Source organism: Macaca fascicularis, chromosome 1, assembly GCF_037993035.2.
Source record: "Macaca fascicularis isolate 582-1 chromosome 1, T2T-MFA8v1.1".
NCBI lineage: Eukaryota > Metazoa > Chordata > Mammalia > Primates > Cercopithecidae > Macaca > Macaca fascicularis.
This window is the reverse complement of record NC_088375.1, coordinates 148,254,162-148,278,423: the sequence shown is the minus strand read 5'-3', so window position 1 is coordinate 148,278,423 and position 24,262 is coordinate 148,254,162. Positions and strand designations below refer to the sequence as shown.

At 38.7% G+C, this 24,262-nt stretch overlaps 1 protein-coding gene across 1 annotated transcript in view; it reads left to right on the top strand.

Moving 5' to 3' along the window:
* The first annotated feature begins 751 nt into the window (after positions 1-751).
* LOC102128992 (calcium-activated chloride channel regulator 2) overlaps positions 752-24,262 on the top strand; it is a 31,537-nt gene continuing 8,026 nt past the window's right edge. The window contains exons 1-11 of the mRNA XM_005542825.5: positions 752-1,046; positions 1,931-2,068; positions 4,997-5,147; positions 7,439-7,547; positions 8,793-8,952; positions 10,952-11,179; positions 15,275-15,505; positions 16,548-16,725; positions 17,835-17,941; positions 20,206-20,430; positions 23,006-23,276. Of these exons, the coding sequence (XP_005542882.3) occupies positions 861-1,046; positions 1,931-2,068; positions 4,997-5,147; positions 7,439-7,547; positions 8,793-8,952; positions 10,952-11,179; positions 15,275-15,505; positions 16,548-16,725; positions 17,835-17,941; positions 20,206-20,430; positions 23,006-23,276 (1,984 nt within the window). The 5' untranslated portion in view covers positions 752-860. The remainder of the gene's footprint in view (positions 1,047-1,930; positions 2,069-4,996; positions 5,148-7,438; positions 7,548-8,792; positions 8,953-10,951; positions 11,180-15,274; positions 15,506-16,547; positions 16,726-17,834; positions 17,942-20,205; positions 20,431-23,005; positions 23,277-24,262) is intronic.

The following is a 24,262-nucleotide window of genomic DNA, read 5'->3' as shown; positions in this document are numbered from 1 at the left end:
AAGCATGAGGTAAGTATCAGGTATTATGAAACAGTCATAAAATATTTGAGAAGGTTACTGTAGATTAGATCCTGTTTTTGGTCCTAGAGAAATGGAAGGTTGACTGACGCGGGACCTTGCCCTTAGGAGACAGCTGAAGGAGAAGTCTATTCTTCTTCCTTATGCAGAGAGAAAAGGTAGCAAGGCCAGAGGGAAAGGCCTGCACAGGTACCCAAGTTCCTGGCAGTTGGCCCTCCCTGGGGGATATCTGATACCTGACCCCCAGCCATCAGCTGAGAGCTTGCCCAGACTTTCTGACCCAAGAGCTCTAGGGACTGGGCTGCTGAATGGATTTCTAAATCTTCAAAATAAACAGCCAAGGAAATCTTACACCAAGTGAAAAATGACTTGAGGGCAGTAGAAAGTAGTTGTGCTAACTGATGGAGGAGGTTATGAGAAACGAGGAGAGGAAAATCACTATAGGTTTCTGTGTTTCTACTGCAAGGGGATTGAACAGTCCAGATATACTAATTTCCTGCCAAGCCAGCCAGATTTCCTGCTTTTAAGCTCCTTTGGTCTTATTTCTCTCTTCTTTCTGAGAAGTTATAAAATGAATGAGGAGCAGAAGGTTTCTTGCCCAACCATGATTCAGGAGGCAGCTCAGCCACAGAACAGGCAAGTGTAGCATTGCCTAGAGGAAAAGGACTAGTAGAGGCAGGTCCCAGATGGATCCACCCCAGACTTTTCAAAGAAGACACCTCCTTCATCTTGTATTCTAAAACCTTGCAAGTTCAGAAAGAAACCTTCTGCATCCACATTGAAAACCTGACACAATGTATGCAGCAGGCTCAGTGTGAGTGAACTGGAGGCTTCTCCACAACATGACGCAAAGAGGCATTGCAGGTCCTGTTTGCAACCTGAAGTTTGTGACTCTCCTGGTTGCCCTAAGTTCAGAACTCCCATTCCTGGGAGCTGGAATACAACTTCGAGACAATGGGTATAATGGATTGCTCATTGCAATTAATCCTCAGGTACCTGAGAATCAGAACCTCATCTCAAACATTAAGGTGAGTGGAAATTATGGAACTGATACTAGTATACCATTTGATCAGACCTGTAGCCTTATTTAAAAAGCTAACTACCCTGCCTGGTTTGTATTTGAGTAGTAGAGAGAACAGCATTTTTAAAAGATAACGCCACAGCGTTATGATTATGGCTAACTAAGCCAGTTTGCTCATCTAATTCTGTGTAGTCTCAGCTCAACAAAGTGTTGATCTAGCCCTCTCTTTTGTTATTGTTGGTTGCTACTAATTTCAGCTTTTTTGTTTTCCTACATTACCGTTTTTGGGGTAGCAACTTAGAAAAATAACAACCCATTGTGTCAACAAAGATTGAATATTTAACTGATGAATAAGCATGGTAACGAGCCTGCTTGTTAAAATCATATTGCTGGTTTCCATCCTAAGGGTGAGAATTCTCAGGCAGAAGGGGTGAGAGTCTGTATGGTGGGCCAAAAAGCAAAATTATTTCTTTTCACTTGAATGAGCTATAACATAATTGACAATTTTACTTTAATATGGCAAGGGAGGATCATAGCTCTATTATGTATGAGCCTCCTTTTGGTATTGCTCTAGTGAAATCAGTGTCATCATAAGGTGTGGTCTTGAATGTGCACACAGGTGTGACATGAAAAGGATTTGTTCAGTAAAAGCTTAAAAGCCTTTCTCAAAATTGGGAAAACTATGAAGGCAAGCACAGACATATAATTAGTGTCCTAAAATCTTCCAGATAGTCATTTAAAGTTTTTTAAAAATTTTACTCCTATGTTTTCCCAAAGTCTAGGTCTCTTCAAAATATTTCAATATTTTTATTACTGTTTAAGCATACCAGAAAACCAAAACATACAGGATTTACAAGTGGTAAAGGAAGTTTTTCTTTTGTCTGGCTATAGGAAATGATAACTGAAGCTTCATTTTACCTATTTAATGCTACCAAGAGAAGAGTATTTTTCAGAGATATAAAGATTTTAATACCTGCCACATGGAAAGCTAATAATTACAGCAAAGTAAAACAAGAATCTTATGAAAAGGTAAGAATCCAGGATTTTACTCAATGATCTCAAGGGGAAAACAAACACCAAAATATACTGTGCTTAAACTATAAAAGTGAGAAGTTAAGTAAAAACAAGTAATCAGTATTAACAATGCAAATAATTTTAATGGGTAGAATGTTATCAACAAAATACATGAGAATAAATGAATCCTAATTATAGAGTAAAAAATGAGTCAAATGCCATTGCCTAAGTAGTTTCTCAGAAGAGCTCTTTATTTTGTAACTTATGGAATCCTTTCTGAAAAGTTTGGTTAAGGATCAAGAACTAGTTTTATCTTACTGAGGATGAGCTACAAAGGGAACAGTTCCAATTATGAGTATACCCATTTACCATCCTGTCAGGAGCAATAAACATGCATGTCCAGACAGAAATATAAACCACCAGGCATTTAAAAATATGACTGCCGTCTCATGCCATGGTGTAGACTATCAGAATTTCACATTAACTCAAGTCCAGGATATTGTTTTAGGGGAATACAGAGATTAGAAGGAAGGGAGGAAGGATGTGGGGATGTGGGCGAATAGGGGAATGGCTACCATTTTTTTTCCACCTATAGAAGAACTTCACCTTGAAAAGCTCTCATAAGTTGCAGATCATGATTAAGCACCCATGATGATGTCTGGTACATACTAGCATGCACACTAAAAATAACTGATAAATAATATAAATGGTAAATCACTGTTTGAAGTCAACTGTGAACAAGAGTCCATCGCAGTTACCAGAAGGACTAGAAGCAGAGGCACTGACAACTTAGCTCAGGGTTTCAGCAATGGAGTGGGTTTGAGACTGTAGCTACATCTCTAACAGAATGACTCAAACATGCGGTACAGCTTTTCCCTTTCCTTATTTCTGACCCGCAGTATGAAATTTCCTAAGTCTGTTTCATCCTTAGCTCTCCTTCGAAGCTACTCTGTCAGAAATTGAATGGTATAGCAATCCAGATAGGTACCCCAATGTCCTGAAGAAGTTAAAGAGCCTGTGAAAAGCTGTTGACTTATGACCAGATGAAAGCATTTGAGAATGCTTGCACATGAAGATAGGATAGGTGGGGGAACTGGGGAAAACTGGGAAGAGTTAGTGTTTAAGCTCCAACTAAGTGCCAGGCATTTAACATATATTATTTAATTATCACATAACTTAAAATTAATTTCTGTGATCACAAATTAAAACACTGGGGCTTGAATAAGGTCTGGACTTTGTCCCAAATCAAATAGCTGGTAAATTCCAGAGCCATATTTGAACGTCTATTTGACTCCAAAACCCATGGTTTTTGCACTAAGCTTTGTTGTCTCTAGTTGTCGACAGAGATTTCATGCATCTATTTGGCCTTCAATAGAACTAAGAAGTATTGGAGACAACAAACACCAAAACCAGGTTGCCATAGGTAATACTGTTGATCCTAATGGAGAGGAGAGAAATAAATAAGTAAAGCAAAAGTGAAAATATGAGTGAACGGAAAGACCAAAGGAAATAATAGTCACTGAATGCTGTTCATATATCTGTTGGATACCAATTCTTTAACCTCAGAATGTCAGTTAAGCAAACACTTAGTGAATGATCATTATGTATGGGGCCATGCCAGGCACTGCAGAGAACCCAAGGACCAACAAGGTAGTTCCTGTCCTTGCAAGTCTACAATGTGATATAGGTAGGAATCAGGGAAGGGGGAAAGGGTTAGGAAAAGTAGGTAAGAGCTAAATTACTGTGGTTTATAAGATATAAGGTAACCCCAAGCAGCATCTGAGTATTCCATTCCATGAAGGGCACTCTTTCCTTTTGGCCTCAGGACAAATTTTCAGACATAGGAATGAGGTTTTATCCAAGTGAGGACTCTCCAGGAGCATGACCTCTTCAGTCTTTTCTGTAGGTACTTCCTTGTAATGACTTCGGCTTGAATTCTTATCTTTCCAAAAAGAAATGTTAATTATTATAAAAGTAATTTATGTTCATTTAAAAAATTAAATAATGTAGAAATATGGAAAATAAAAATAAAAATATTATTGTCCTCTTCTCCTCAGTGGCACACACAGACACAGATGCACACACATACATACACACACACAACATATATACATATTGTACATATAGTGATAATTATGTATATTGGATCATATTAAATCTATTTTTCCAAAATCAGCTTTTTAAAAAACTTAACAGCATATTTAACTTTTAAGGGCATATCCAGAATAATATGTTATCTTTCTTCCTAAAAATAAAAGAAACAATGTTATATATAACATTTTATTGTCTTGATAGTTATATGAGTAGATATTTCAGTTTGGGACTTCAAATATGTTTTAGCAACAGTAATGGAAGTGGTCAGGCCATAAGATGAAATATAACTTCATTGGAATGATTGTTTTGCTGATCTAATTGGTTACAGGAAAGAAAGGACAAATTTTCAAAGAAATAATGTTCTATTATCTTACACCAGTAAAATAACCCACAGAAAGTTGTTCACAAAAGGCTGTAACATTTTACAGCCTTCTGAGTGGTTCTGAATGATGTATAAATGCTTTTAGAATTTCTTCAAATATTTTAATTACATTTTATGGTCTTTTGTTATATCAGACTTTTATAGGATTGACTTTTGAGAATATTTTAATCTGGAATGTGGAAAGATCAAATGGAAGTAATGAAGTTCCATAAAAATTTGCTAATCTTTTATAACATAGACCTTTTTGGAAGTCCCAAGTGATTTTATTGACATGTAGGCGTGGGTGCATTTTAAACTCCATCCACAAGGCGTTTTTCTTCAATTCTGTTTTTAAATTGGGGTATAATTACATATGATAAAATGCACATATGTTAAGTGTACAGTTCAAAGTGCTTTAATGAATGTATACATTTGTGTCACGAACATCAGAGCTGAGAAAGTGTTACAAGGCATTTCTTTTAATGTAGGCAAATGTCATAGTGACTGACTGGCATGGGGCACATGGAGATGATCCATACACCCTGCAGTACAGAGGGTGTGGAAAAGAGGGAAAATACATTCATTTCACACCTAATTTCCTACTGAATGATAACTTAACAGCTGGCTACGGATCACGAGGTAAGTGGGACCAATAAAACAATAGCCATTGAACGGTACTACTTATAATATTCCGTGCTTGGTGCTGAAAGGGACTCGCTCACAAAACCTGAAACTTGTCAAGGACTTATCATTCAAATGGGGAGATAGCCCTTATACCCATGCAAAGATGAGGGGCTAAAGTGAACCAGAAAGAGTTCAGCACCAGATTAGTGGCCCAGAGAGGAGTGCTATAAGAATTCAGTCAAGGAAAGGTCATTTAGAGCCAAGGGTGGTCAGAAATGGTCTCACAAAGGAAAAGGTCTTCAAGGTTGAACATCATTTTGATAAATGGAAAGAAGGGAGAAAATAGTGGGAAGACTATGAAAAAAACTGTGGCAGCAGAAAAATCATGTAGGAGAGACAGAGACCCCGATGATGGTGCAGGGAGACTGTGGGCAGTGGGAGAAAATGCTGAAACGCACATGAGGGCAGTTGATGCACTAAAATGGCCACATTTTCAAGTCACCGCTCAAGGTTTCTAAGCACAGGAGTGACTCCATCAAAGCAGTGTTTTAAGATTAATCTGGCTTCCTTTGATCAATGAGGGAGAAACTGGATATCAGGAGAATAACTGGGAGAATTGGAGATACAAGGTCACAAGACTTAAAAATGGGTGGAGACCGTGAGACGGGAAGAATAGTAATAAGGACAATGAAGATGTCCTATGTGCTGCCGCTCTGTGGTTTGCTTTTCAAATGTTATCATACTTAATTCTAGCAACTCTAAGTGATGAGAAATATTCCGGAGATAAAAAACAAAAAGAGGTCTGAACGGCTACAGAAGGAAAGGCAAGAGGCATGTAGAGACAGCATTAAGGAACAAGGCACACACCAGGTTTTTGTCAGACATGGAAAAAAACCAGCTTAAAGAAGAAATCCCACAAGTCTGGATCTAGGCAAGTTCATGGTGAAGAGCAGTGGACTATGCCAGGGAAAGTGGTTCAGCCTGTGGTTAGATATTGATGGCTGGAGTTTGAGAGAGAAGCCAGGGTTATAGGCCTTGGGACTGGTATTTAGTAAGTGAGATCTGAAGGAGAAAATAGTGAGCACAGTTCGCCAGTCAAGGACTATCTATCCCAATCTTTATTTTTTGTTTTTGATTTAACTTAACAGTAATGCCTTTCAAATGATGTCTTAATTTTCTTTTTTATCCCTAGTTAAATCTAAACTAGGGTTTTGTTAACGAGGATTTTGTTATCCTCTGTATAGTTAGCAGGAAGTGGAGTGACACACTCCACAAAATACACTTTACAAAACGCTTTATAAATCTTTAGAAAAATATAGTTTTTTTTTTCTTTCCTGGTAACCATGAGATGCTGATAATCTCTGCTCAAGCATGATTTCATCAGCACTTCTAAATTTCATGAGTAGGCACAATCTTTCCCTCAACACTCACAGCTTGGACTGTTACCCTCCCTTCCTTTGTCTCGAGGTCCAAAAATTACACAATATGCCACAGCCTGAGTCAACTCAGCACACACTTCCTGAGTTCCCAGAACTTAAAATAATTCAGAAAAAAGAAATGTGTGCTTTGGGAGGAGAGTTCATCTGGAAAGCTTATATGAGAAAGTTATGGTCTGAACTTCGAAGGGAATGTAAGATTTAGAGAGAGAGAAAGTTCTAAGGGATCTCATGCTGAGGATGGGGGTTTCCCTGACCTAGAAGCTGTAAAATATACATAAACATGGAGAATAAGGGATAAAATCAAAGAGAAAGGACCATCCAGGCTGGTCCTTCCCTGAGAGAGAACATTCTGTAGTCTCCTTTTTTGCTCCTTCCTCCTTCCCTAGCTCCTAGGTTTCAACTATTGCTCTAGATAGAATAATTACCTGCAAGAAAAGAAGCAGGTCTGCTTCGATAGCTCAGACAGAAGATTAGGAAAGCTTTATTTGCCTATCTGGATATGCTTCTTTCCCTTTCTCCAAACCCTGAACTTAGAGGCCTCTATGAAGCTGAATAGAAACCTGTCGGGCAGCTTCACTGGGGAGATGAGAGGATGTGGGACTACTCACTAGCTTCAAATAGATGTGCAACAAGTAAATTACTGCATTTACAAGACCAAACATATTTTCATGCTGCCTTTTTTATGATGGTAGGGTGAAGTAGGAGGAAATGTGAATAGGATAGGGGAGATGAAAAGGGGAGAGAGGGAAGTAACTTAAACTCTTTGGAATGAGTATGTGTAGTCAAGACATGTTACGTCTTCACTAGTTAGCAAGGCACATTACTGAGATTTTAGAAACTCAAAAGCAAAAGCTCTTTCTTCCACAGGCCGAGTGTTTGTCCACGAATGGGCCCATCTCCGTTGGGGTGTGTTTGATGAGTATAACAATGACAAACCTTTCTATATAAATGGGCGAAATCAAATTAAAGTGACAAGGTTAGTACTTCTTTTCATGTTATAATTCATTATTTGACTCTAAAATTGCTTATAACTTAAGCAATTAAATTATTGCCTAATTTAAGCAATCAATTTAATTGCAGCTAAAACTTAGTTGACAAGAAAGAGATCCTTTCATTTTTCAGTTCTTAAGTTATATGGCATTTTTCTTTAAATTGGTATTTATGTGGTTCAAATATCAAAACAGTATAAAAAGTGACGCCTGTAGCTGTCTTGCTCGCAGCAGTATCTTCACTGTTTCCCCTCATGCCCTCTAAGTAGCCACTTTGATTAGTTTCTTGTTTATTTTTTCAGTATTTCTTCAGGCAAATTCAAATGAATGGAAATATATGTTTTTCTTCTCTCTGTGTTTTTTAATTGCATAGGGTTCCATTATGTGACTGTACCATAATTTATCCAACCAGTCTCCTCTTGATGGACACATGGGTTGTTTCCCATCAACAATTACTGGGTCAAAGGGTGATTTGGGTAGCTATTGACTGCTTCTTCTCCTAAAAGTGGCACTATTTTTCATTCCCATCAACAATATTTGAGATTGCTTATTTAGGAAAGAATTCTGTTAAATATCATCATTACATGTTCATTCTCTTTTTTTCCCTGATACCAAGTGGAAATGAACTCAAAGGAGTGCTAACCCAGGATCTTGCCACTCATGTCCATCTGGATTTCCTGGTATCTTTTGCGTTGACTCTATTTAGTTGTTAAAGCCCTTGTTAATACGGAGCCCCTCCATCAAGATAAAATGCTTTAAAATAAAATAGAGTGCATTTCTAACTTAGTGAACTTTCTTAATAAAGCAGTTTTTTGTTTGTTTTTGTTGTTGTTGTTGTTTGTTTTTTGAGACGGAGTTTCGCTCCTGTCGCCCAGGCTGGAGTGCAATGGCACGATTTCAGCTCACCGAAACCTCCACCACCTGGGTTCAAGCAATTCTCCTGCCTCAGCCTCCTGAGTAGCTGGCATTACAGGCACCCACCATCACACCTGGCTAATTTTTGTATTTTTAGCAGAGACGGGTTTCACCATGTTAGCCAGGCTGGTCTTAAACTCCTGACCTCAGGCGATCCACCTGCCTCAGCCTCCCAAAGTAATGGGATTACAGGCGTAAGCCATAGCGCCCCGCCAGCAGAGCAGTTTTTAAAGGTTTGTATATATCTAGCAGGCTACAATCCTTGAAACAATTATATGAGCTAGTCAAGAAGAAACAGTTTCTCTTTCCATTTTTAGGTGTTCATCTGACATCACAGGCATTTTTGTGTGTGAAAAAGGTCCTTGCCCCCAAGAAAACTGTATTATTAGTAAGCTTTTTAAAGAAGGATGCACCTTTATCTACAATAGCACCCAAAATGCAACTGCATCAATAATGTTCATGCAAAGTTTATCTTCTGTAAGTATGCCCTTGGAATGACACACTCTTGCAGGATTCCTTCTCTTCCCATGTTTCAAGTATTTAAATTATAAGACAATTAAGAGGCACTATACTTTAGAACTTGGGGGACCCTAGAGTTCATCTAGTTTTTATTCTACAGATTTAAAAATTGAAGCTCCCAAGATAATTACCAAAATGACACCTTTAGGAAAGTGACTATTTGCTTTCCTGGGAGGTTTAACAAGGGGACTCTGGGGACCACAAAATAAATTGTTCATATGCTGGTGTTCTTGTATCCTTTCATAAGAAATCACATTGGGTTAATGAGATTGATATAACAAATGGTTATAATTCTCTCGTTTGAGATAGCAGGCCACTCTGTATTTGAAATGCATTTCCTAAATCTCTTTACTTTGTTTTGAATAGTCTAGAACTTAAAGGTAAGGTATCACCAGGGGAAGTCAACCAACTCTGCTTTGCAGAAACCCAACCTTGTCAATATTCCATGCTAACTAACTGACAAGAGACTAGCATATAAATCCAGAATATTATTTTTAAAATTATTAATTAAAAAGAGTACTCTGTCATGGGAATCTCATACGTGCATCCTCTGGCCAACTTATTTTCTCTCTGGATGAAGCAGCCTGGAACAGCCAATTCTCACCAGATGCAGGGTCAGAGAGCATGGAATCAGAAAGGAGGGAGTTAGGTGATTCAGAGGTTAGTAGCATCAGCCTTCATGACCTGATATATCTCTCTAAGTTCACAAAAACCTGTAAGTCACATCTGTGGGTCATCTCTTCACAGATCTGGGGGTACAGCCCACACATGCCTCTGTGGAGTTTTCTCTTTGTTTCCATGGCTGACCAATGCCCCTTGGATTGACATGCTATTTTATTTCACTCTGGTTTAGTCAGGACTAGGAGTTATTTTGTAACTTTAGGGTAATTTTTCATATTTCTTGTCCCATCCATTATGTTTCTTATTTATAGCTTTAATATCTGATACTAACCTAATGCATTTGATCCACATTATTTGTGACTAGGTACTATCTTCACGATGTTTTGAAAGACCTACTCATAAATATCTTGTCAGAAAAGTTTTACAATCCCATAACCATAGTCATGAAATGGAAGAAAAAGAGTTAAACAACGCAAAGCAAAATCAGATTCTGTTCCAGTCCCCACACCGTCCTAAGAAACTCATATCCTTGAGCAGTTATCAACCTTTCAAAGCTTCAGCTTTCTCTTCTATGAAATTAGAGCTTAGACAAGAGAGGCTATTCAGTTGCTTCTAGCTCTAAATTTCCATGGCTGTGTTAACAGGAAGTATCGACTCTTTGTAGGAATAGAGCCACTGGGAATAGATGGTTATGCATTACTTAGCAATGCAAACCACATTTTTAAGTGGGGGATTAACATAGGTTCAGTATCATTCAGTGAATTATATCTATATTTCTGTAAATTATATCTATTTTCCAAATTGAGTGAGAGGTGGGGGCATCAGGAAGTAAATTTGTTTATCCCCTTATCTATTTTTACAGAGATCAATATTTGAGGTAGAAAAATATATATTGACTGATCAACAAATAAAGGCGCAGTGGTCATTAAATATTATTCCAAGGAGTAGGCTTGGAATAGGAGTAGGTCATGATAACTTCTCCTGGCTGTTTTCTTAACACAATATTGTGCTAAGGGAGGAAGGAGATTGTTTTCTTTTGTTTTTCAAGACTAAGATTATGTGTATATATACACATATATGGTTTGTTATCTAATACCAATAAACTTTAATAGAGATTATTCTCAGACCGCAAAGGTGCTAGTGTTTCCAGCAAGAAAGCCAAGGTTTATTTGTAAATTTGATGTCATTCTTGAAGGAAAGAGGTATATTACTGTACCACTTTTGATTTCTTTTCTTTCAGTTCACCTTTTCTGTTACCTATACTTCCTTGAGAATGAGAACTATGTTTGCTTTGGGAGGCATTCCTTTCTTTATTAAAGACGGTTTTTGTTTCCAGGTGGTTGAATTTTGTAATGCAAGTACCCACAACCAAGAAGCACCAAACCTACAGAACCGGATGTGCAGCCTCAGAAGTGCATGGGATGTAATCACAGACTCCGCTGACTTTCACCACAGCTTTCCCATGAATGGGACTGAGCTTCCGCCTCCTCCCACATTCTCGCTTGTACAGGCTGGTGACATAGTGGTCTGTTTAGTGCTGGATGTGTCCAGCAAGATGGCAGAGGTAACATTTTGAACGAAAATGAATGTAAACATTTATCATTTTTTCTATCAGTTCTTTTTTTATTTTAAGTTCCAGGGTACATGTGCAGGATGTGCAAGTTTGTTACACAGGTAAACATGTGCCGTAGTGGTTTGCTGCACCTATCAACCCATCACCTAGGTAGTAAGCCCCGCCTGCATTAACTATTTATCCTGATGCTCGCCCTCCCCGCTGTCCTCCAGGCTGGATGGAGTGCAGTGGCACAGTTTCAGCTCACTGCAGCCTCGACCTCTAGGGCTCAAGTGGTCTTCCCATCTCAGTCTTCCAAGTAGCTGGGACTGCAGGCACGGGACACCATGCCTCTTCTATCAGTTTTTAATTATTTTTATTTTCAGGAAGTAAGGGTGAGAGTTGGAGGAGGCAAAAGGTTTGGAATAGTCAAGGACATCCTATTTTTCGGGGGTTGGGAGGAACAAATTCAGAATGTGGCCAAAAGTTGAGATAATGCAGATAAATGAAATCCACAGATAATTTCTAATGCTTATTTTTGCTCCTAATTGAAACTCTTTCCAACCAAGATCCTTTTCCAAAATTCTGACCTATTACAATCCAAAATTCTATATATAACAAAAAGTTGCTGCTGGCTACATTCTACTCACAGGTAAATATCCCTGGTTGAGGAAGTAGACTGTGAATTTGCAGTGAAAGTGAATGTCCATTATATGGCTATTTTCCACATCATTGTGTACAGAAGACCATATCTCAGTCATCTAGCAATCTAGCAGCCTCCAGCTGCTTTAACTGATTAAAGTCTTAGTCTCCACAATCAGGCAGCTGTGTTTTAATCCTGGCTCCTTCACTACTGTGTAATATGTCTTTGTTATAAAGAGCATGATAGCCTCTCTGAAGCAGTTTTCTCACCTGTAAGATAGGGATAATAATGCCTACTTTTATGAGAGTCAGCTTTTAAAGTTTTAGGAAATCTGCAAACCAGTAATTAAACGTAGTTATTAATAACAATTAAATGATATAAGCTTACAATAAAATATATGAAAACAAATATACAAAATACTCAAAACTCAACACTTCTTAATTTTTCCTACTATTTTTTACTATTATCTGTGCTCAGGGTCAGCAAACTATGTCCCACTACCTGTTTTGCATGGCTCACAAAATAAGGACAGGTTTACATCTTAAATGGTTAAAAAAAATCAAGAGGCTTTTTCATGACATGTGAAAATTATATGAAATTTGCCCACAAATAATTGTATTGGAATATAGCAATGCTCATTTGTCAACATATTATCTATGGATACTTTATTGCTACAGTAGCAGAGTTGGGGAGTTGCAACAGGGAACTTATAGCCAGCAAAGCCTAAATTATTTACTATCTGGCCCTTCACAGAAAACTTCTGCTGATCCCTGAGCTAAATTCTTGAGGTTATTTCTGGTCTATTGCATTTGTATGGATGTGCCACTACAATTTCATCCTAACTGTGCACTCAGTGACGTCACATTAACAGCAGGAAATCAACCATGGTTTCACACATGGAAGAATATTTACCCCACAGAAACTGGCGTTTGCTACGAGTCAGGCCTGCCTGCTCTCTCCCTCCCTTTTTCTCTTCCTTTCTTTTATTCTTCATCAGAAAACTGTTATTAAACATTTACCAGCATACCACTGTCTACTTCATAGGGTTATTGAGGGGGGCGTAAATAAGATAATATGACATTTTTAGTTCAAAATAAATAATAAGTGGTAGCTGTTTATTTTGATAGTAACTTGTCCAAGGAGAGAATTTATCCCCTCATGCTCTGTGGATCAATAGTCCTGGAACACTTGCCTTTTTGGCTGATACCTGAAAAACTAAAAACTCTACTAATATAGCCAGCATTTGAATTATTTTGCTATGTTGCCTACCTGCAGTTGACTAGGGCATGTTTTTTGTTTGTTTGTTTGTTTGATATGGAGTTTCGCTCTTATTTCCCAGGCTGGAGTACAATGGCACGATCTCAGCTCAATGCAACCTCCGCCTTCCAGATTCAAGCAATTCTTCTGCCTCAGCTTCCCTAGTAGCTGGGATTACAGGCATGTGCCACCATGCCTGGCTAATTCTGTATTTTTAGTAGAGACGCGGTTTCTCCATGGTTGGTCAGGCTGGTCTCGAACTCCTGACCTCAGCTTATCTGCTGCCTTGGCCTCCCAAAGTGCTGGGATTACAGGCATGAGCCACCATGCCTGGCGGCATGCTTTTCTTAAATATGGTCTCAGAGTAATTTATATTGGCTGTCTGCCTGTATTGAGCAAGAATGGATGGAGTGAAGAGGAAAGATGATGGTACTTGAGAGTAGACCTGAAATATGTAGAAGAGAAATAAGCCCAAAGTAACAAACTCATGGCAAACCAAACTTTCCTCCCTTTTCCTGCCAACAACAGTCATTGAACCATTATTGCCATTCATTCATTTATCAGGTGCCTACGCTGCACTGGCCTGAGGGATATGGAGATGACAAGAACAGTATCTCTGCTTTGAAATGCTTACAGTTAATGAGGGACACAGGGCACACACATGTGAATAGATACAATACAATGTGACCACGCTCCACAGAGATGTAAGTTACTATGTGAGCACTGAAGAGGCAGCACCTGGTGCTGTAGCAGAAAGTGGTCAAGGAAGATTTCACTGAGAGAATCAACTTGGAGTTGAATCTTGAAGGATTCAACTAGGTGCTTGCTAGGTTGGGTGATGTACGGAAAAAGAAGAAAAGAGGACATTTGTGGGAAGGGAAAAATGTGTGCAGTGACCAAGAGGCAAAATAAGAAGGATTTGTTCAAGGGAAGGGCATTCATTTGTATGACACTGGATGGATCTGAGAGGTGGCGAATGGGATAGAGACATAGGTGTGGATTTGAGAGAAATTTAAGATATTGAGTCGATGGGACCTGTTCAAGAATATGGAGGCTGGTAACAGAAATGGTAAGAGAGTCCTGGGTTGCTGGCTTAGCTAGCTGGGAGTAGAGATCAAGATTGGAAGTGATGGCCTGATGGCCATGAAGATGGCAATAGCTATTCTATTGTGAGTGCTTACTCAGTATCCATTTCGCAGATGAGAAAACTGAAGCTAAAAAAAAAAAAAAAAAAAAAAGAAGTAATTTTACTATGATCACGTAATTAGCAAAAGTTGAAGGCAGAGTTCTAAGACCTTGTTTTACCCCCTTTACAACTTACTTCCCAATATTGTAAGAGAAACAGTATTTGAATTCAAAGTGTAGAGTTGCCATCTTCACGGTTGTCAAATCATCACTCCCAACTAGTTAAGCCAGACACCTGTGTCCTAAGAAGTGTGAAATGCAGGTCTAGATCCACCCAGGAAGATGCCTGAGTTGGAGATAGAGATCGGGGTCATCCCTGAGTGGGTGGTCATTGAAGCTCAGCTTGCTGCTCCTCTCTTTTCCCAGAGCTTTCAAAACAAGTGACCCCAGTGAATTAATCAATAGCATCACCTGCCCAAAACTGGTCACTAATATACTTTAAACCTGGTTAGCCCTTCATGGTTTAACTGTACTGCCATATATGTATCTCACTTGATCCTCACAGCAATTCTAATTTAATAAACAAGAAAGCTATCGTCCTCACCCTATAGATGAAGTACCCAGCCTAAGGTGACCACAATAGCAGAGGGTAGTGCCAGGGCAGATCATGGATCCTCTGACTGCCACTCCTCTCTAGCAAAGGTCTCTTTGCAATGTTTCCTTTTACCTGGACTGCATTTTTAAAACAGCAGTTACAAATCTCGTCTCAGCTGGGTTCATGGATCTTTGAATTCTGGGTTGGAGTGAAATAGTGGGGATGATGAGAAACAGAGAGTGGTAAATTACGAACATCTTGTTGGGGGCAGAGCCCCAAGCCACTCCCTCTTCCCTGAAAGCGTTCATTTTTGAGCCTGCAATTAATCAAACAATATTCTAATATTATGTTACTCTTTAAAGCTCAAAAAATTATGATACAACATCTCTAAAGAATTAGCAGAGATGTTTGCTAATTGAGTTACTTCATCATACTTTTGTCTACCAACCAAATGTTGCCATTTTCTTTTTTCCTTTTTGGGACATAGGCTGACAGACTCCTTCAACTACAACAAGCCGCAGAATTTTATTTGATGCAGATTGTTGAAATTCATACCTTCGTGGGCATTGCCAGTTTCGATAGCAAAGGAGAGATCAGAGCTCAGCTACACCAAATTAACAGCAATGATGATCGAAAGTTGCTGGTTTCATATCTGCCCACCACTGTATCAGCTAAAACAGAAGTCAGCATTTGTTCAGGGCTTAAGAAAGGATTTGAGGTACAGTAGAGCATCCTAAGCCTTGGATCACCATCATTTTCCTTTCCTTCATTTAGTATACGAGGTTTCCTCTGATGGGGGGCAGTCTGTTACAGGGTGGTCATAACAGCCTCAACTATGAAAGTAATGATGGATTATCTTTAAAGTCAGGAGCTGTGCCTTATTCACCATTGTACTCCTTGTGCCTAGCAAAGTACATAGCATAAAATAGTTGCTTAATAAATGCTTGTTGACAGAATAAGCAAATAAATGAATACAATGGACAAGACTAGAGAACCTAAACAACATCTGGGCATTTTCTAAACTGTTCCTAGTCATTCTGGGACTGTCTCAGCTGTGGCCATTTTTCCCTTTCAATTTTCTTGTCAAAATTAGCATGTCTGGCTTCTGTCTATAGTCATTCTAGACTTCAAGCATATCAGAACCAATTAAGGCCAGAATTGTGTTTCAGGAATGACAGAGTTTATTTAAATCAATACAAGTTTGAATTCAGCATCTGGGATGCTTATCTGATAGCAAACAAGACACATCAGCTATGGTTGTTGCTGCCCATAGTCTAAACCTTGGCTATCTATTGAAATCACCTGGGGATTAAAAAAATACTAATGCGTGAGTCTCACCCCCAGAGATTCTGATTTGATTGATCTGGGATGTGACCTGACCATTAAAATTGTTTAAGTCTCCCCATCTGATTCTAACGTGTAGCCAAGACTGAGAACCACTGCTCTAGGCCCTCTTATTGGTCACTTGCTGGATCTCAGAGGCAAGCCTCTCACACTATGATGTATTCCATATCCTCTATGATACAGTTCTAAACTATGAGGACATCTTGACGATTCAGGCAGGAAAAGTCCCTGCTCACAAGCACACTGGCAGTGGAATGTAGGGTGACAAGTGCTGTGATGGGTTGAGGTAAAACTTGAGTGGGGATGGGCGTGGGGTGGAGGAGCTACAGTGGGAATTTGGATGACAGATAATTCTTTTGCTCAATAAAACAATTTGAACTACACTTCCTTCCAAATGACTAATTCTGTATGTTCAGGTGGTTGAAAAACTGAATGGAAAAGCTTATGGCACTGTGATGATATTAGTGACCAGTGGAGACGATAAGCTTATTGGCAATTGCTTACCCACTGTGCTCAGCAGTGGTTCAACAATTCACTCCATTGCCCTGGGTTCATCTGCAGCCCCAAATCTGGAGGAATTATCACGTCTTACAGGTAAAAAACTTTTAAAAACATGCCTTTTGGAGCATTTCCCTTTAACTTGAATATCCAAAACACAACTATGAAACTCATTATATGGCTTAATTGAAAATATAGAAACTGTTTTTAAAACACACACACACATTACTAAAATCGATCAATATTTTGCTGATTTTTTTTTTTTACATTTTCCCTAAAGGTTCTAATTCTATACATCCAAAAAATAATATTTTATAATTCTGTGTTAAGCCAGTGTGAACATGCATAATCATGGAGCTAAAACATATGTTTAAGATTAAATGCTTTGTGGCCAGGCACAGTAGCTAATGCCTGTAATCCCAGCACTTTGGGAGGCTGAGGTGGGCAGATCACTTGAGGTCAGGAGTTTGAGACCAGTCTGGCCAACACGGTAAAACCCCACTTCTACTAAAAATACAAAAATTAGCCGAGCATGGTGGCAGGTGCCTATAATCCCAGCTACTCGGGAGTCTGAGGCAGGAGAATCACTAGAACTCAGGAGGCAGAGGTTGCAGTGACCTGAGATTGCACTACTGTACTCCAGCCTGGGTGACAGAGCGAGACCCCATCTCAAAACAGAAAAAAGATTAAATGCACTAACTTCTATAGTAGTGACACACACAGTGTTTTAAGATACATATCTTTTTATACTAAATGAGGCACAGAATAATTTTCTCTTATATTCCTTATTCAATAAAAAATGGGCATGCTGATTTGACAATTGAAAGGTTTTATTGAATTATCTTTAAAAGCAAAGTTTTCAGAATATAAATGTAAACATAGGGACGTAAATAGCAATGAACCTAAATTATCTTAAAATTACTTTAATCTTGAGTATTCGATAAATATTTATTGAGTTCTTATGTACTGTGCATAAGTTCTAGGCCCTGGCAATACACTCATGGATAGAATAGCTGAAACCACTTGCCTAGGGCCACTTACCATGTAGTTGTATAGGGTGTCAGGCAAAACAAGTCAAGCATAGCACCCATTTCCCCAAAACAAACACTCTAATGCCAAGAAAGTTTGTTGGAAAAGGCCTAACATTTTTATTTTTGTTTTATTTTACCCATTTTAATAGTGAACATCCCTATCATGTATTTCAGGAGGTTTAAAGTTCTTTGTTCCAGATATATCAAACTCCAATAGCATGATTGATGCTTTCAGTAGAATTTCCTCTGGAACTGGAGACATTTTCCAGCAACGTATTCAGGTCAGAATTTTCTCAATGTCATATTTCCAGGTGGGGAGTGGGAAGGGAGAAGGAAACAAGGAAATTGACGAATTGTGCTACTTGCTTCATTAACCTTACTTGAATATGTAACAGCCTGTGTATGAAAGGCTTTTAAAAGGCTGCTTGGCATCACCAGAGCCAGGCTTTCAGCCCTAGGAGCCATTTACCAAAATTGCCACCTCAGCTTTTCAAAGTCTACGAGTGGAGCTTGCTCCTTCCTTGTGGCTCAAAGTGCAGATGGGGGTGTGGCAGAGGCAAAGTGCAGAAGAAAAATAAGAAACTGTGAATTTAGTTTTAGTGTCGTAGTAACTTTCCATCAATCAGAATTCATCTTATTTTTGCTTCTTCAACATCTTTGAAGCTCTTCCTTGTATAAGGGGTATCAACTATTTCATTAAATTCTAACTACCACAAATATCTAAATATCTCTTTGACTACCACAACTTACATGATTTTGCTCACCAAAGCTTCCTCTAGTTAAGTTATTTTTATAGGGCCATTTTTTTTTCTTTCCAAAGTACTTTAAAGATATTTTGGACATAACTGAATAATGTTTTGAACAAAATTTCGTCTATAGTTTCCTCACAGATGGCAAGTGTACCTGCCAAGTTAATGGCTTGATGTGACCAATGCAGCCTGTCAATTCTTGTTAGGAAATATTTAACATGAAGATTATATTTACACAGTGAAGGCAATAACCACAATTCCATAATAAGAAGTAAAAATGTGAATTACAAATGACAATATCTAGTACAGATTAGGCTATAATTGGTTCTTCTGATAATGCTCAATCTTTATGCCCTGTGACTTCCTCTTCAATAATATGGAATAAAAACAATTCTTTTAAAAAGTAAAAAACAAATTTAACAAAATATTATTTGTATGGGATCAAATTAGCCTTAACATTCCCAAACTTGTCCCCCTCCCCAAAAGCTGTTGAAGTCATTAGCACCACTGGCCTGAGGTGGGAACTACATGTAAATCCCCTTCAACAGCCCAGGGCCCAGCATAGCATGTGGCACAGAAGTCAGCAATCCATAAGTATTTCTTGAATTGACTTGAACAAACAATTCACAATGCCTTTGCTGTTATCCACCAATATAATTTTACATGCTTTGCAGGTTTCAGCAATTTAACGAAGCATTACTAATGTGCTTATTTAATAAATGTAAATTTTCAAAGTTATTTAGAGACTTGTAGCCATTGGAAATACATAGTGATTAAATGCAGGGGCTCTGGTGTCAGGACCACTGGGTTTTATCACAGTTCCACCTTCTTGCTATGTGACATCGGCAAATTACTTCTCCAAGCCTACTCTTCTCATCTCTAAAATGTGGATAACAATAGTATTTATCACAGAGGATTTTTATAAGGATCAAGTAAGATTGTGAAGCCTTTAGCACAGTGCCAGGCAAACGTTTGTACTCTGTACATGGTACACATGCATGTGCAAACACATGGCTTATTGTGAATGGCTAAATAACTTTTTTTTGTTTGTTTGAGATGGAGTCTCACTCTGTTGCCCAGGCTGGAGTGCAGCGGCATGATCTCAGCTCATTGCAACCTCCACCTCCTTGCTTCAAGCAATTCCCCTGCCTCAGCCTCCCAAGTAGCTGCTGGGATTACAGGCACACGCCACCACACCCAGCTAATTCTTTTGTATTTTTAGTAGAGACAGTGTTTCACCGTGTTGGCCAGACTGGTCTCAAACTCCTGACCTCAGGCAATCCACCTACCTCGGCCTCCCAAAGTGCTGGGATTACAGAAATGAGCCACTGTGACCAACCTAAATAATTTTTTAATGTGGTAAAACCAAGCCAAAACCCAAGTTTGTATTTCTTATCAAAATATGTAAAAGGATCTGGACAAATTATATACAAATTAATAAAATTTAAGCATATTCACAAATGAAAATTTTTAAAAGCTTGTTATTATAATTGCTGATCTGAGGCCAATGTTAGTTTGGATAAGAGATAATATGAGGACAACTAAAATCTCTTAATAAACAATGAAATGACACTTGCATTAACTACAACAAAATGTTTTATACCTACTGTACTTAAATAACATGCAATATTTTGCTTTGCAAAGTATTTTTATATGAAAAATGATGTATAAGTATAGTACCTGTCGGAATTAAATTATTTTTATTTTTTCCAATTCATTGTTGCTTGTTATAAAAGAAAAAGATGGAATGATTATGCATACACCAGAAACTCTAATATATATCTTCTCTTTAACAGCTTGAAAGTACAGGTGAAAATGTTAAACCTTACCATCAATTGAAAAACACGGTGACTGTGGATAACACTGTCGGCAATGACACTATCTTTCTAGTTACGTGGCAGACCAGTGGTCCTCCTGAGATTATGTTATTTGATCCTGATGGAAGAAAATACTACACAAATAATTTTATCACCAATCTAACTTTTCGGACAGCTAGTCTTTGGATTCCAGGAACAGCTAAGGTAGGTGTTGTGAGCTTGTTCCTAAGGACAACATTCTGCCAAGTTTATGATTTTCAGTTGAATTACATGATTAAATGCATCGTGTAAAGAAAATCTTGTTTTAATGTATCCAAAGTTTACTTTAAATTTATGAGGCCATTTTGTGAATATTAAAAATTTAAGAGGAATAACTAAAATATATTCTCAGTTTTAAATATTAGATATCAAACACTTCAACACTGAAAATTAGTATTTCCACTAGTATTACAATTAAATTTTTTTCTAGCCTACATGTTTCTTTACATAATCCATATAAACACACTTTTCTATGTGCTTAGAAAAAATCTCTACTTAGAATTTATAATATGAATACATGCAATGTATATGGTTTTTAGCATCTACTGGGTGTACTGGGTCTTGTTCTAGGTACTTTGCAATAAAATGTCATGGTAAGAGTATAAACAAGATACTATCAGAACATACAAGAGGGTGGGAGGAAGAATGCTTCCTGGAAGCAAAGACATCAAAACGGAAATATAAGGAATAACGGGGCCAGAGGTGGGTATGACATTCTGGGCAAAGGAAACAGCACATAGAAAGACTCAGATAAAAAGAACATGACTTCATAGAACTAGAGTAGTTCAATAGAGTAGGGTAGTCTATAAGGTAGGGATGTAGGCAAAGGAAGGAGAGGGGAGTAGTGAGGCTAGACAGATAAACAGGAGCTGTGTTAGCAAGGGCTTTGCACAACAGTAAAGTGAACAGGAGCTTGAATCCTGAAATGAAAGGGAACCACTAATGGTTCTAAGGAGAATTGTAAGTTGATCAGATTCACTCTTGCACTGCCTGAATTCAGTGCCTCCTCACTTGCTGCCCCACTCACTGCTGCTGTTGTTACTGTTGTTGTTGTTGTTGTTGTTGTTGAGACAGAGTCTTGCTCTGTCACCCAGGCTGGAGTGCAGTGGCACAATCTCAGCTTACTGCAACCTTCACCTCCCAGGTTCAAGCGATTCTCCTGCCTCAGCCTCCCGAGTAGCTGGGACTACAGGCACTTGCCACCATGCCTGGCTAGTTTCTGTATTTTTTGGTAGAGATGAGGTTTCACCATATTGGCCAGGCTAGTCTCAAACTCCTGACATCAAGTGATCTGCCTGCCTCTGCCTCCTGAAGTGCTGGGACTGCAGGTGTGAGCCACCGTGCCTGCCACCCTCTCAACAGCCCCTTAACTAGCCTCTTTGACTCTAAACTGCCATCCTCCAGTGCATTCTTTACCTCTATCAAAGTGATCCTTCTGAAGCACAAATCAGTGTGTCTCTTGTTCAAAACCTTGTTGGTGGTTTCAGAATAAAATCCAAGTGGTAACTCTTACATACCAGACCCTTCATGTTTTGGCTTCTACCCAAGCTTCTCTCTTAACTTCTTTGATGCTCTGCTCCTATTGAACTTTTCTCCAAATTCATCATGTTCTTTTCACACCTGTGTATAAGGGCCAGGGACAACTTTACCTACTTCTTGCTCCCCTTGCCTGACCTCTTGGTCTGGATTAGATGCCCTGTATCGAAACATTCATTGCACTCAGATAACTTTTTGATGTGGAAGTTCCTGCCATGCATCTGTCACTAATGTTATGATTCAAACAAACAAACAAAAAACATGGTGCTTGAATCATGACTAATGGAAAATGGTGAAGCTCATGAATCCCAATGAAGAAAGATGGCTAGGGTGTGGTGCATCTTAATTCTCCACCCTGAGTTACACTTCAACCCCTTGCTTTTCTGTTCTTCCTTCTGCTTTGTTGTGTTTCTCTTGTTACTTCTGGGGGTTTGATAAGGAGCAGCAGCAGAAGTCAGGAAAAAGTAATATAAAGTATAGCTTAATCAAAAGGATGAATTTCTTCTATATTATAATTTTAGTCTTTTTCTTTCAGATTTTCTTTTTTGTCGGTTTTTCCCAGGCAGATAGGCAAGAGTGGTGTTTAACAGTATTTCTATAAATTACTCAAATTAGATATTGTATAATCCTGACCTATTAAAAATAGTAGGTCCTTTTCTTGGTCCCTAAGAGTGTATGTGTTTTTTGCTGATTGAGATTTCTGAGTGTGGAGTTTTGTGGGAAGTGGAGTGAAAGAAGGATATTGTTGCCTTTTTAGTCCATGATGTCCACATAAATTATAATATAGGTCCACTTAATTTGATGTAATTTTCTCAGTTACGAAAAGAAATGAAAAACATTTAAACTCCTTTTTGGGGAAGGGGCTCAGATTAATATCTGTAAAGTACTTTGAAGCTGGACACTATTATTGTTATGTTCTAAAAATGGGAATCAAGATGTATCCTCCCTCACTCCAAATAAATCCGAGGTGTAATTCCTAAAGAATCACCTAGAAAGAAAGGTGACTTATGCTATGAAAGCCATGTAAATATGAATTTATTTATCCCTTAACCAATGCTACTTTTCCTGGCATCTTTTTGTAGTATTTTTAAAAGTGTAACATCAACAAAACAAGAGCAAAATTCTCCAGCAGCTTAGATGTATGCTTTCGAATTAGGGTTGATTTTTTTTCACACTTTCCAAAACAATAAGACTTGTTTTACAGCCTGGGCACTGGACTTACACACTGAACAATACCCACCATTCTCTGCAAGCCCTGAAAGTGGCAGTGACCTCTCGTGCCTCCAACTCAGCTGTGCCCCCAGCCACTGTGGAAGCCTTTGTGGAAAGAGACAGCCTCCATTTTCCCCAGCCTGTGATGATTTATGCCAATGTGAGACAGGGATTTTATCCCATTCTTAATGCCACTGTCACTGCCACAGTTGAGCCAGAGACTGGAGATCCTGTTACACTGAGACTTCTCGATGATGGAGCAGGTAACAAGGAATGTCTTGACATTTTATCATGTTCTCAACAGCTCTTATGATATGATGCGGTAGTATCAATATTAAGCCTATCTGTAAGATTCCTTCAGTTCAGTAATTTTTCTTAATCTTACAATATTCTCAAATTCTCATAGAACCACTGATATTTCCATGTTAGCATGGAAAAAGAGAGTCCTCTTGAGGATCCTCATAGTGTCTATGTTTGAGCAAAGGGTGGGAGGCAGCCGCTGGACACTTTGGTCCTGGCTTCCATTTGATGAGGTCATACGGGAGCAGGCTTCTATGTCCTTATGACATACTTATATTCCTCTAAAAGTCACCAGCTTTATTATTCACTGAAGTAATCAGACTGGACTGTTAAAGTAGGAAATGAAAATCAGAAGGGAGGTGCAGTGACAGTGAACCCACTTTTTCCCTTTGGACCCCAGTTGTGAAGAAAAAATTGGAAACTGAACTTGTGACCTATAAGATGACCCTAGACCCAAGAGGCTGGGTTGATGAGAGGGCACAGCTCATTTCTAGCACAGCCACTGCCTTTTACATATATGATTTGGTCCCAAGAAGACCCAGCCTGCAAGTCTAGAGGAATCAGAATAGACAAAAGCTCTCATTCTGCACATACAGCGTTCAGAGCCAGGTCATCATACATTATAGATGGTACAACATCCAGCCAGGTAAACAGCAGCACTTGGGCTCCTTTGAAAAACAAATTCCTTTGTTGTTCCATCTTTCCTATTTGGTTATTTTCCTAAACTACATTCTTAGAATGGCGGTAGACCTGCCTCTGTTGGCAGCCCGAAGTGTTTGATCTACTAACAAAATTATATTCTTTTGCTCTGTTGTTTCAAAGTTCATCTTTTTTCAAGAGTCTTAAGTTCGGTAGCCCATTAGTATCTTGCCATGGCAATCATGTATGATGTGCAGGAAAACAAAAGTTCATTCAGAGGGTTTTGGTTCAAGTCCACCTCAGGGGGATA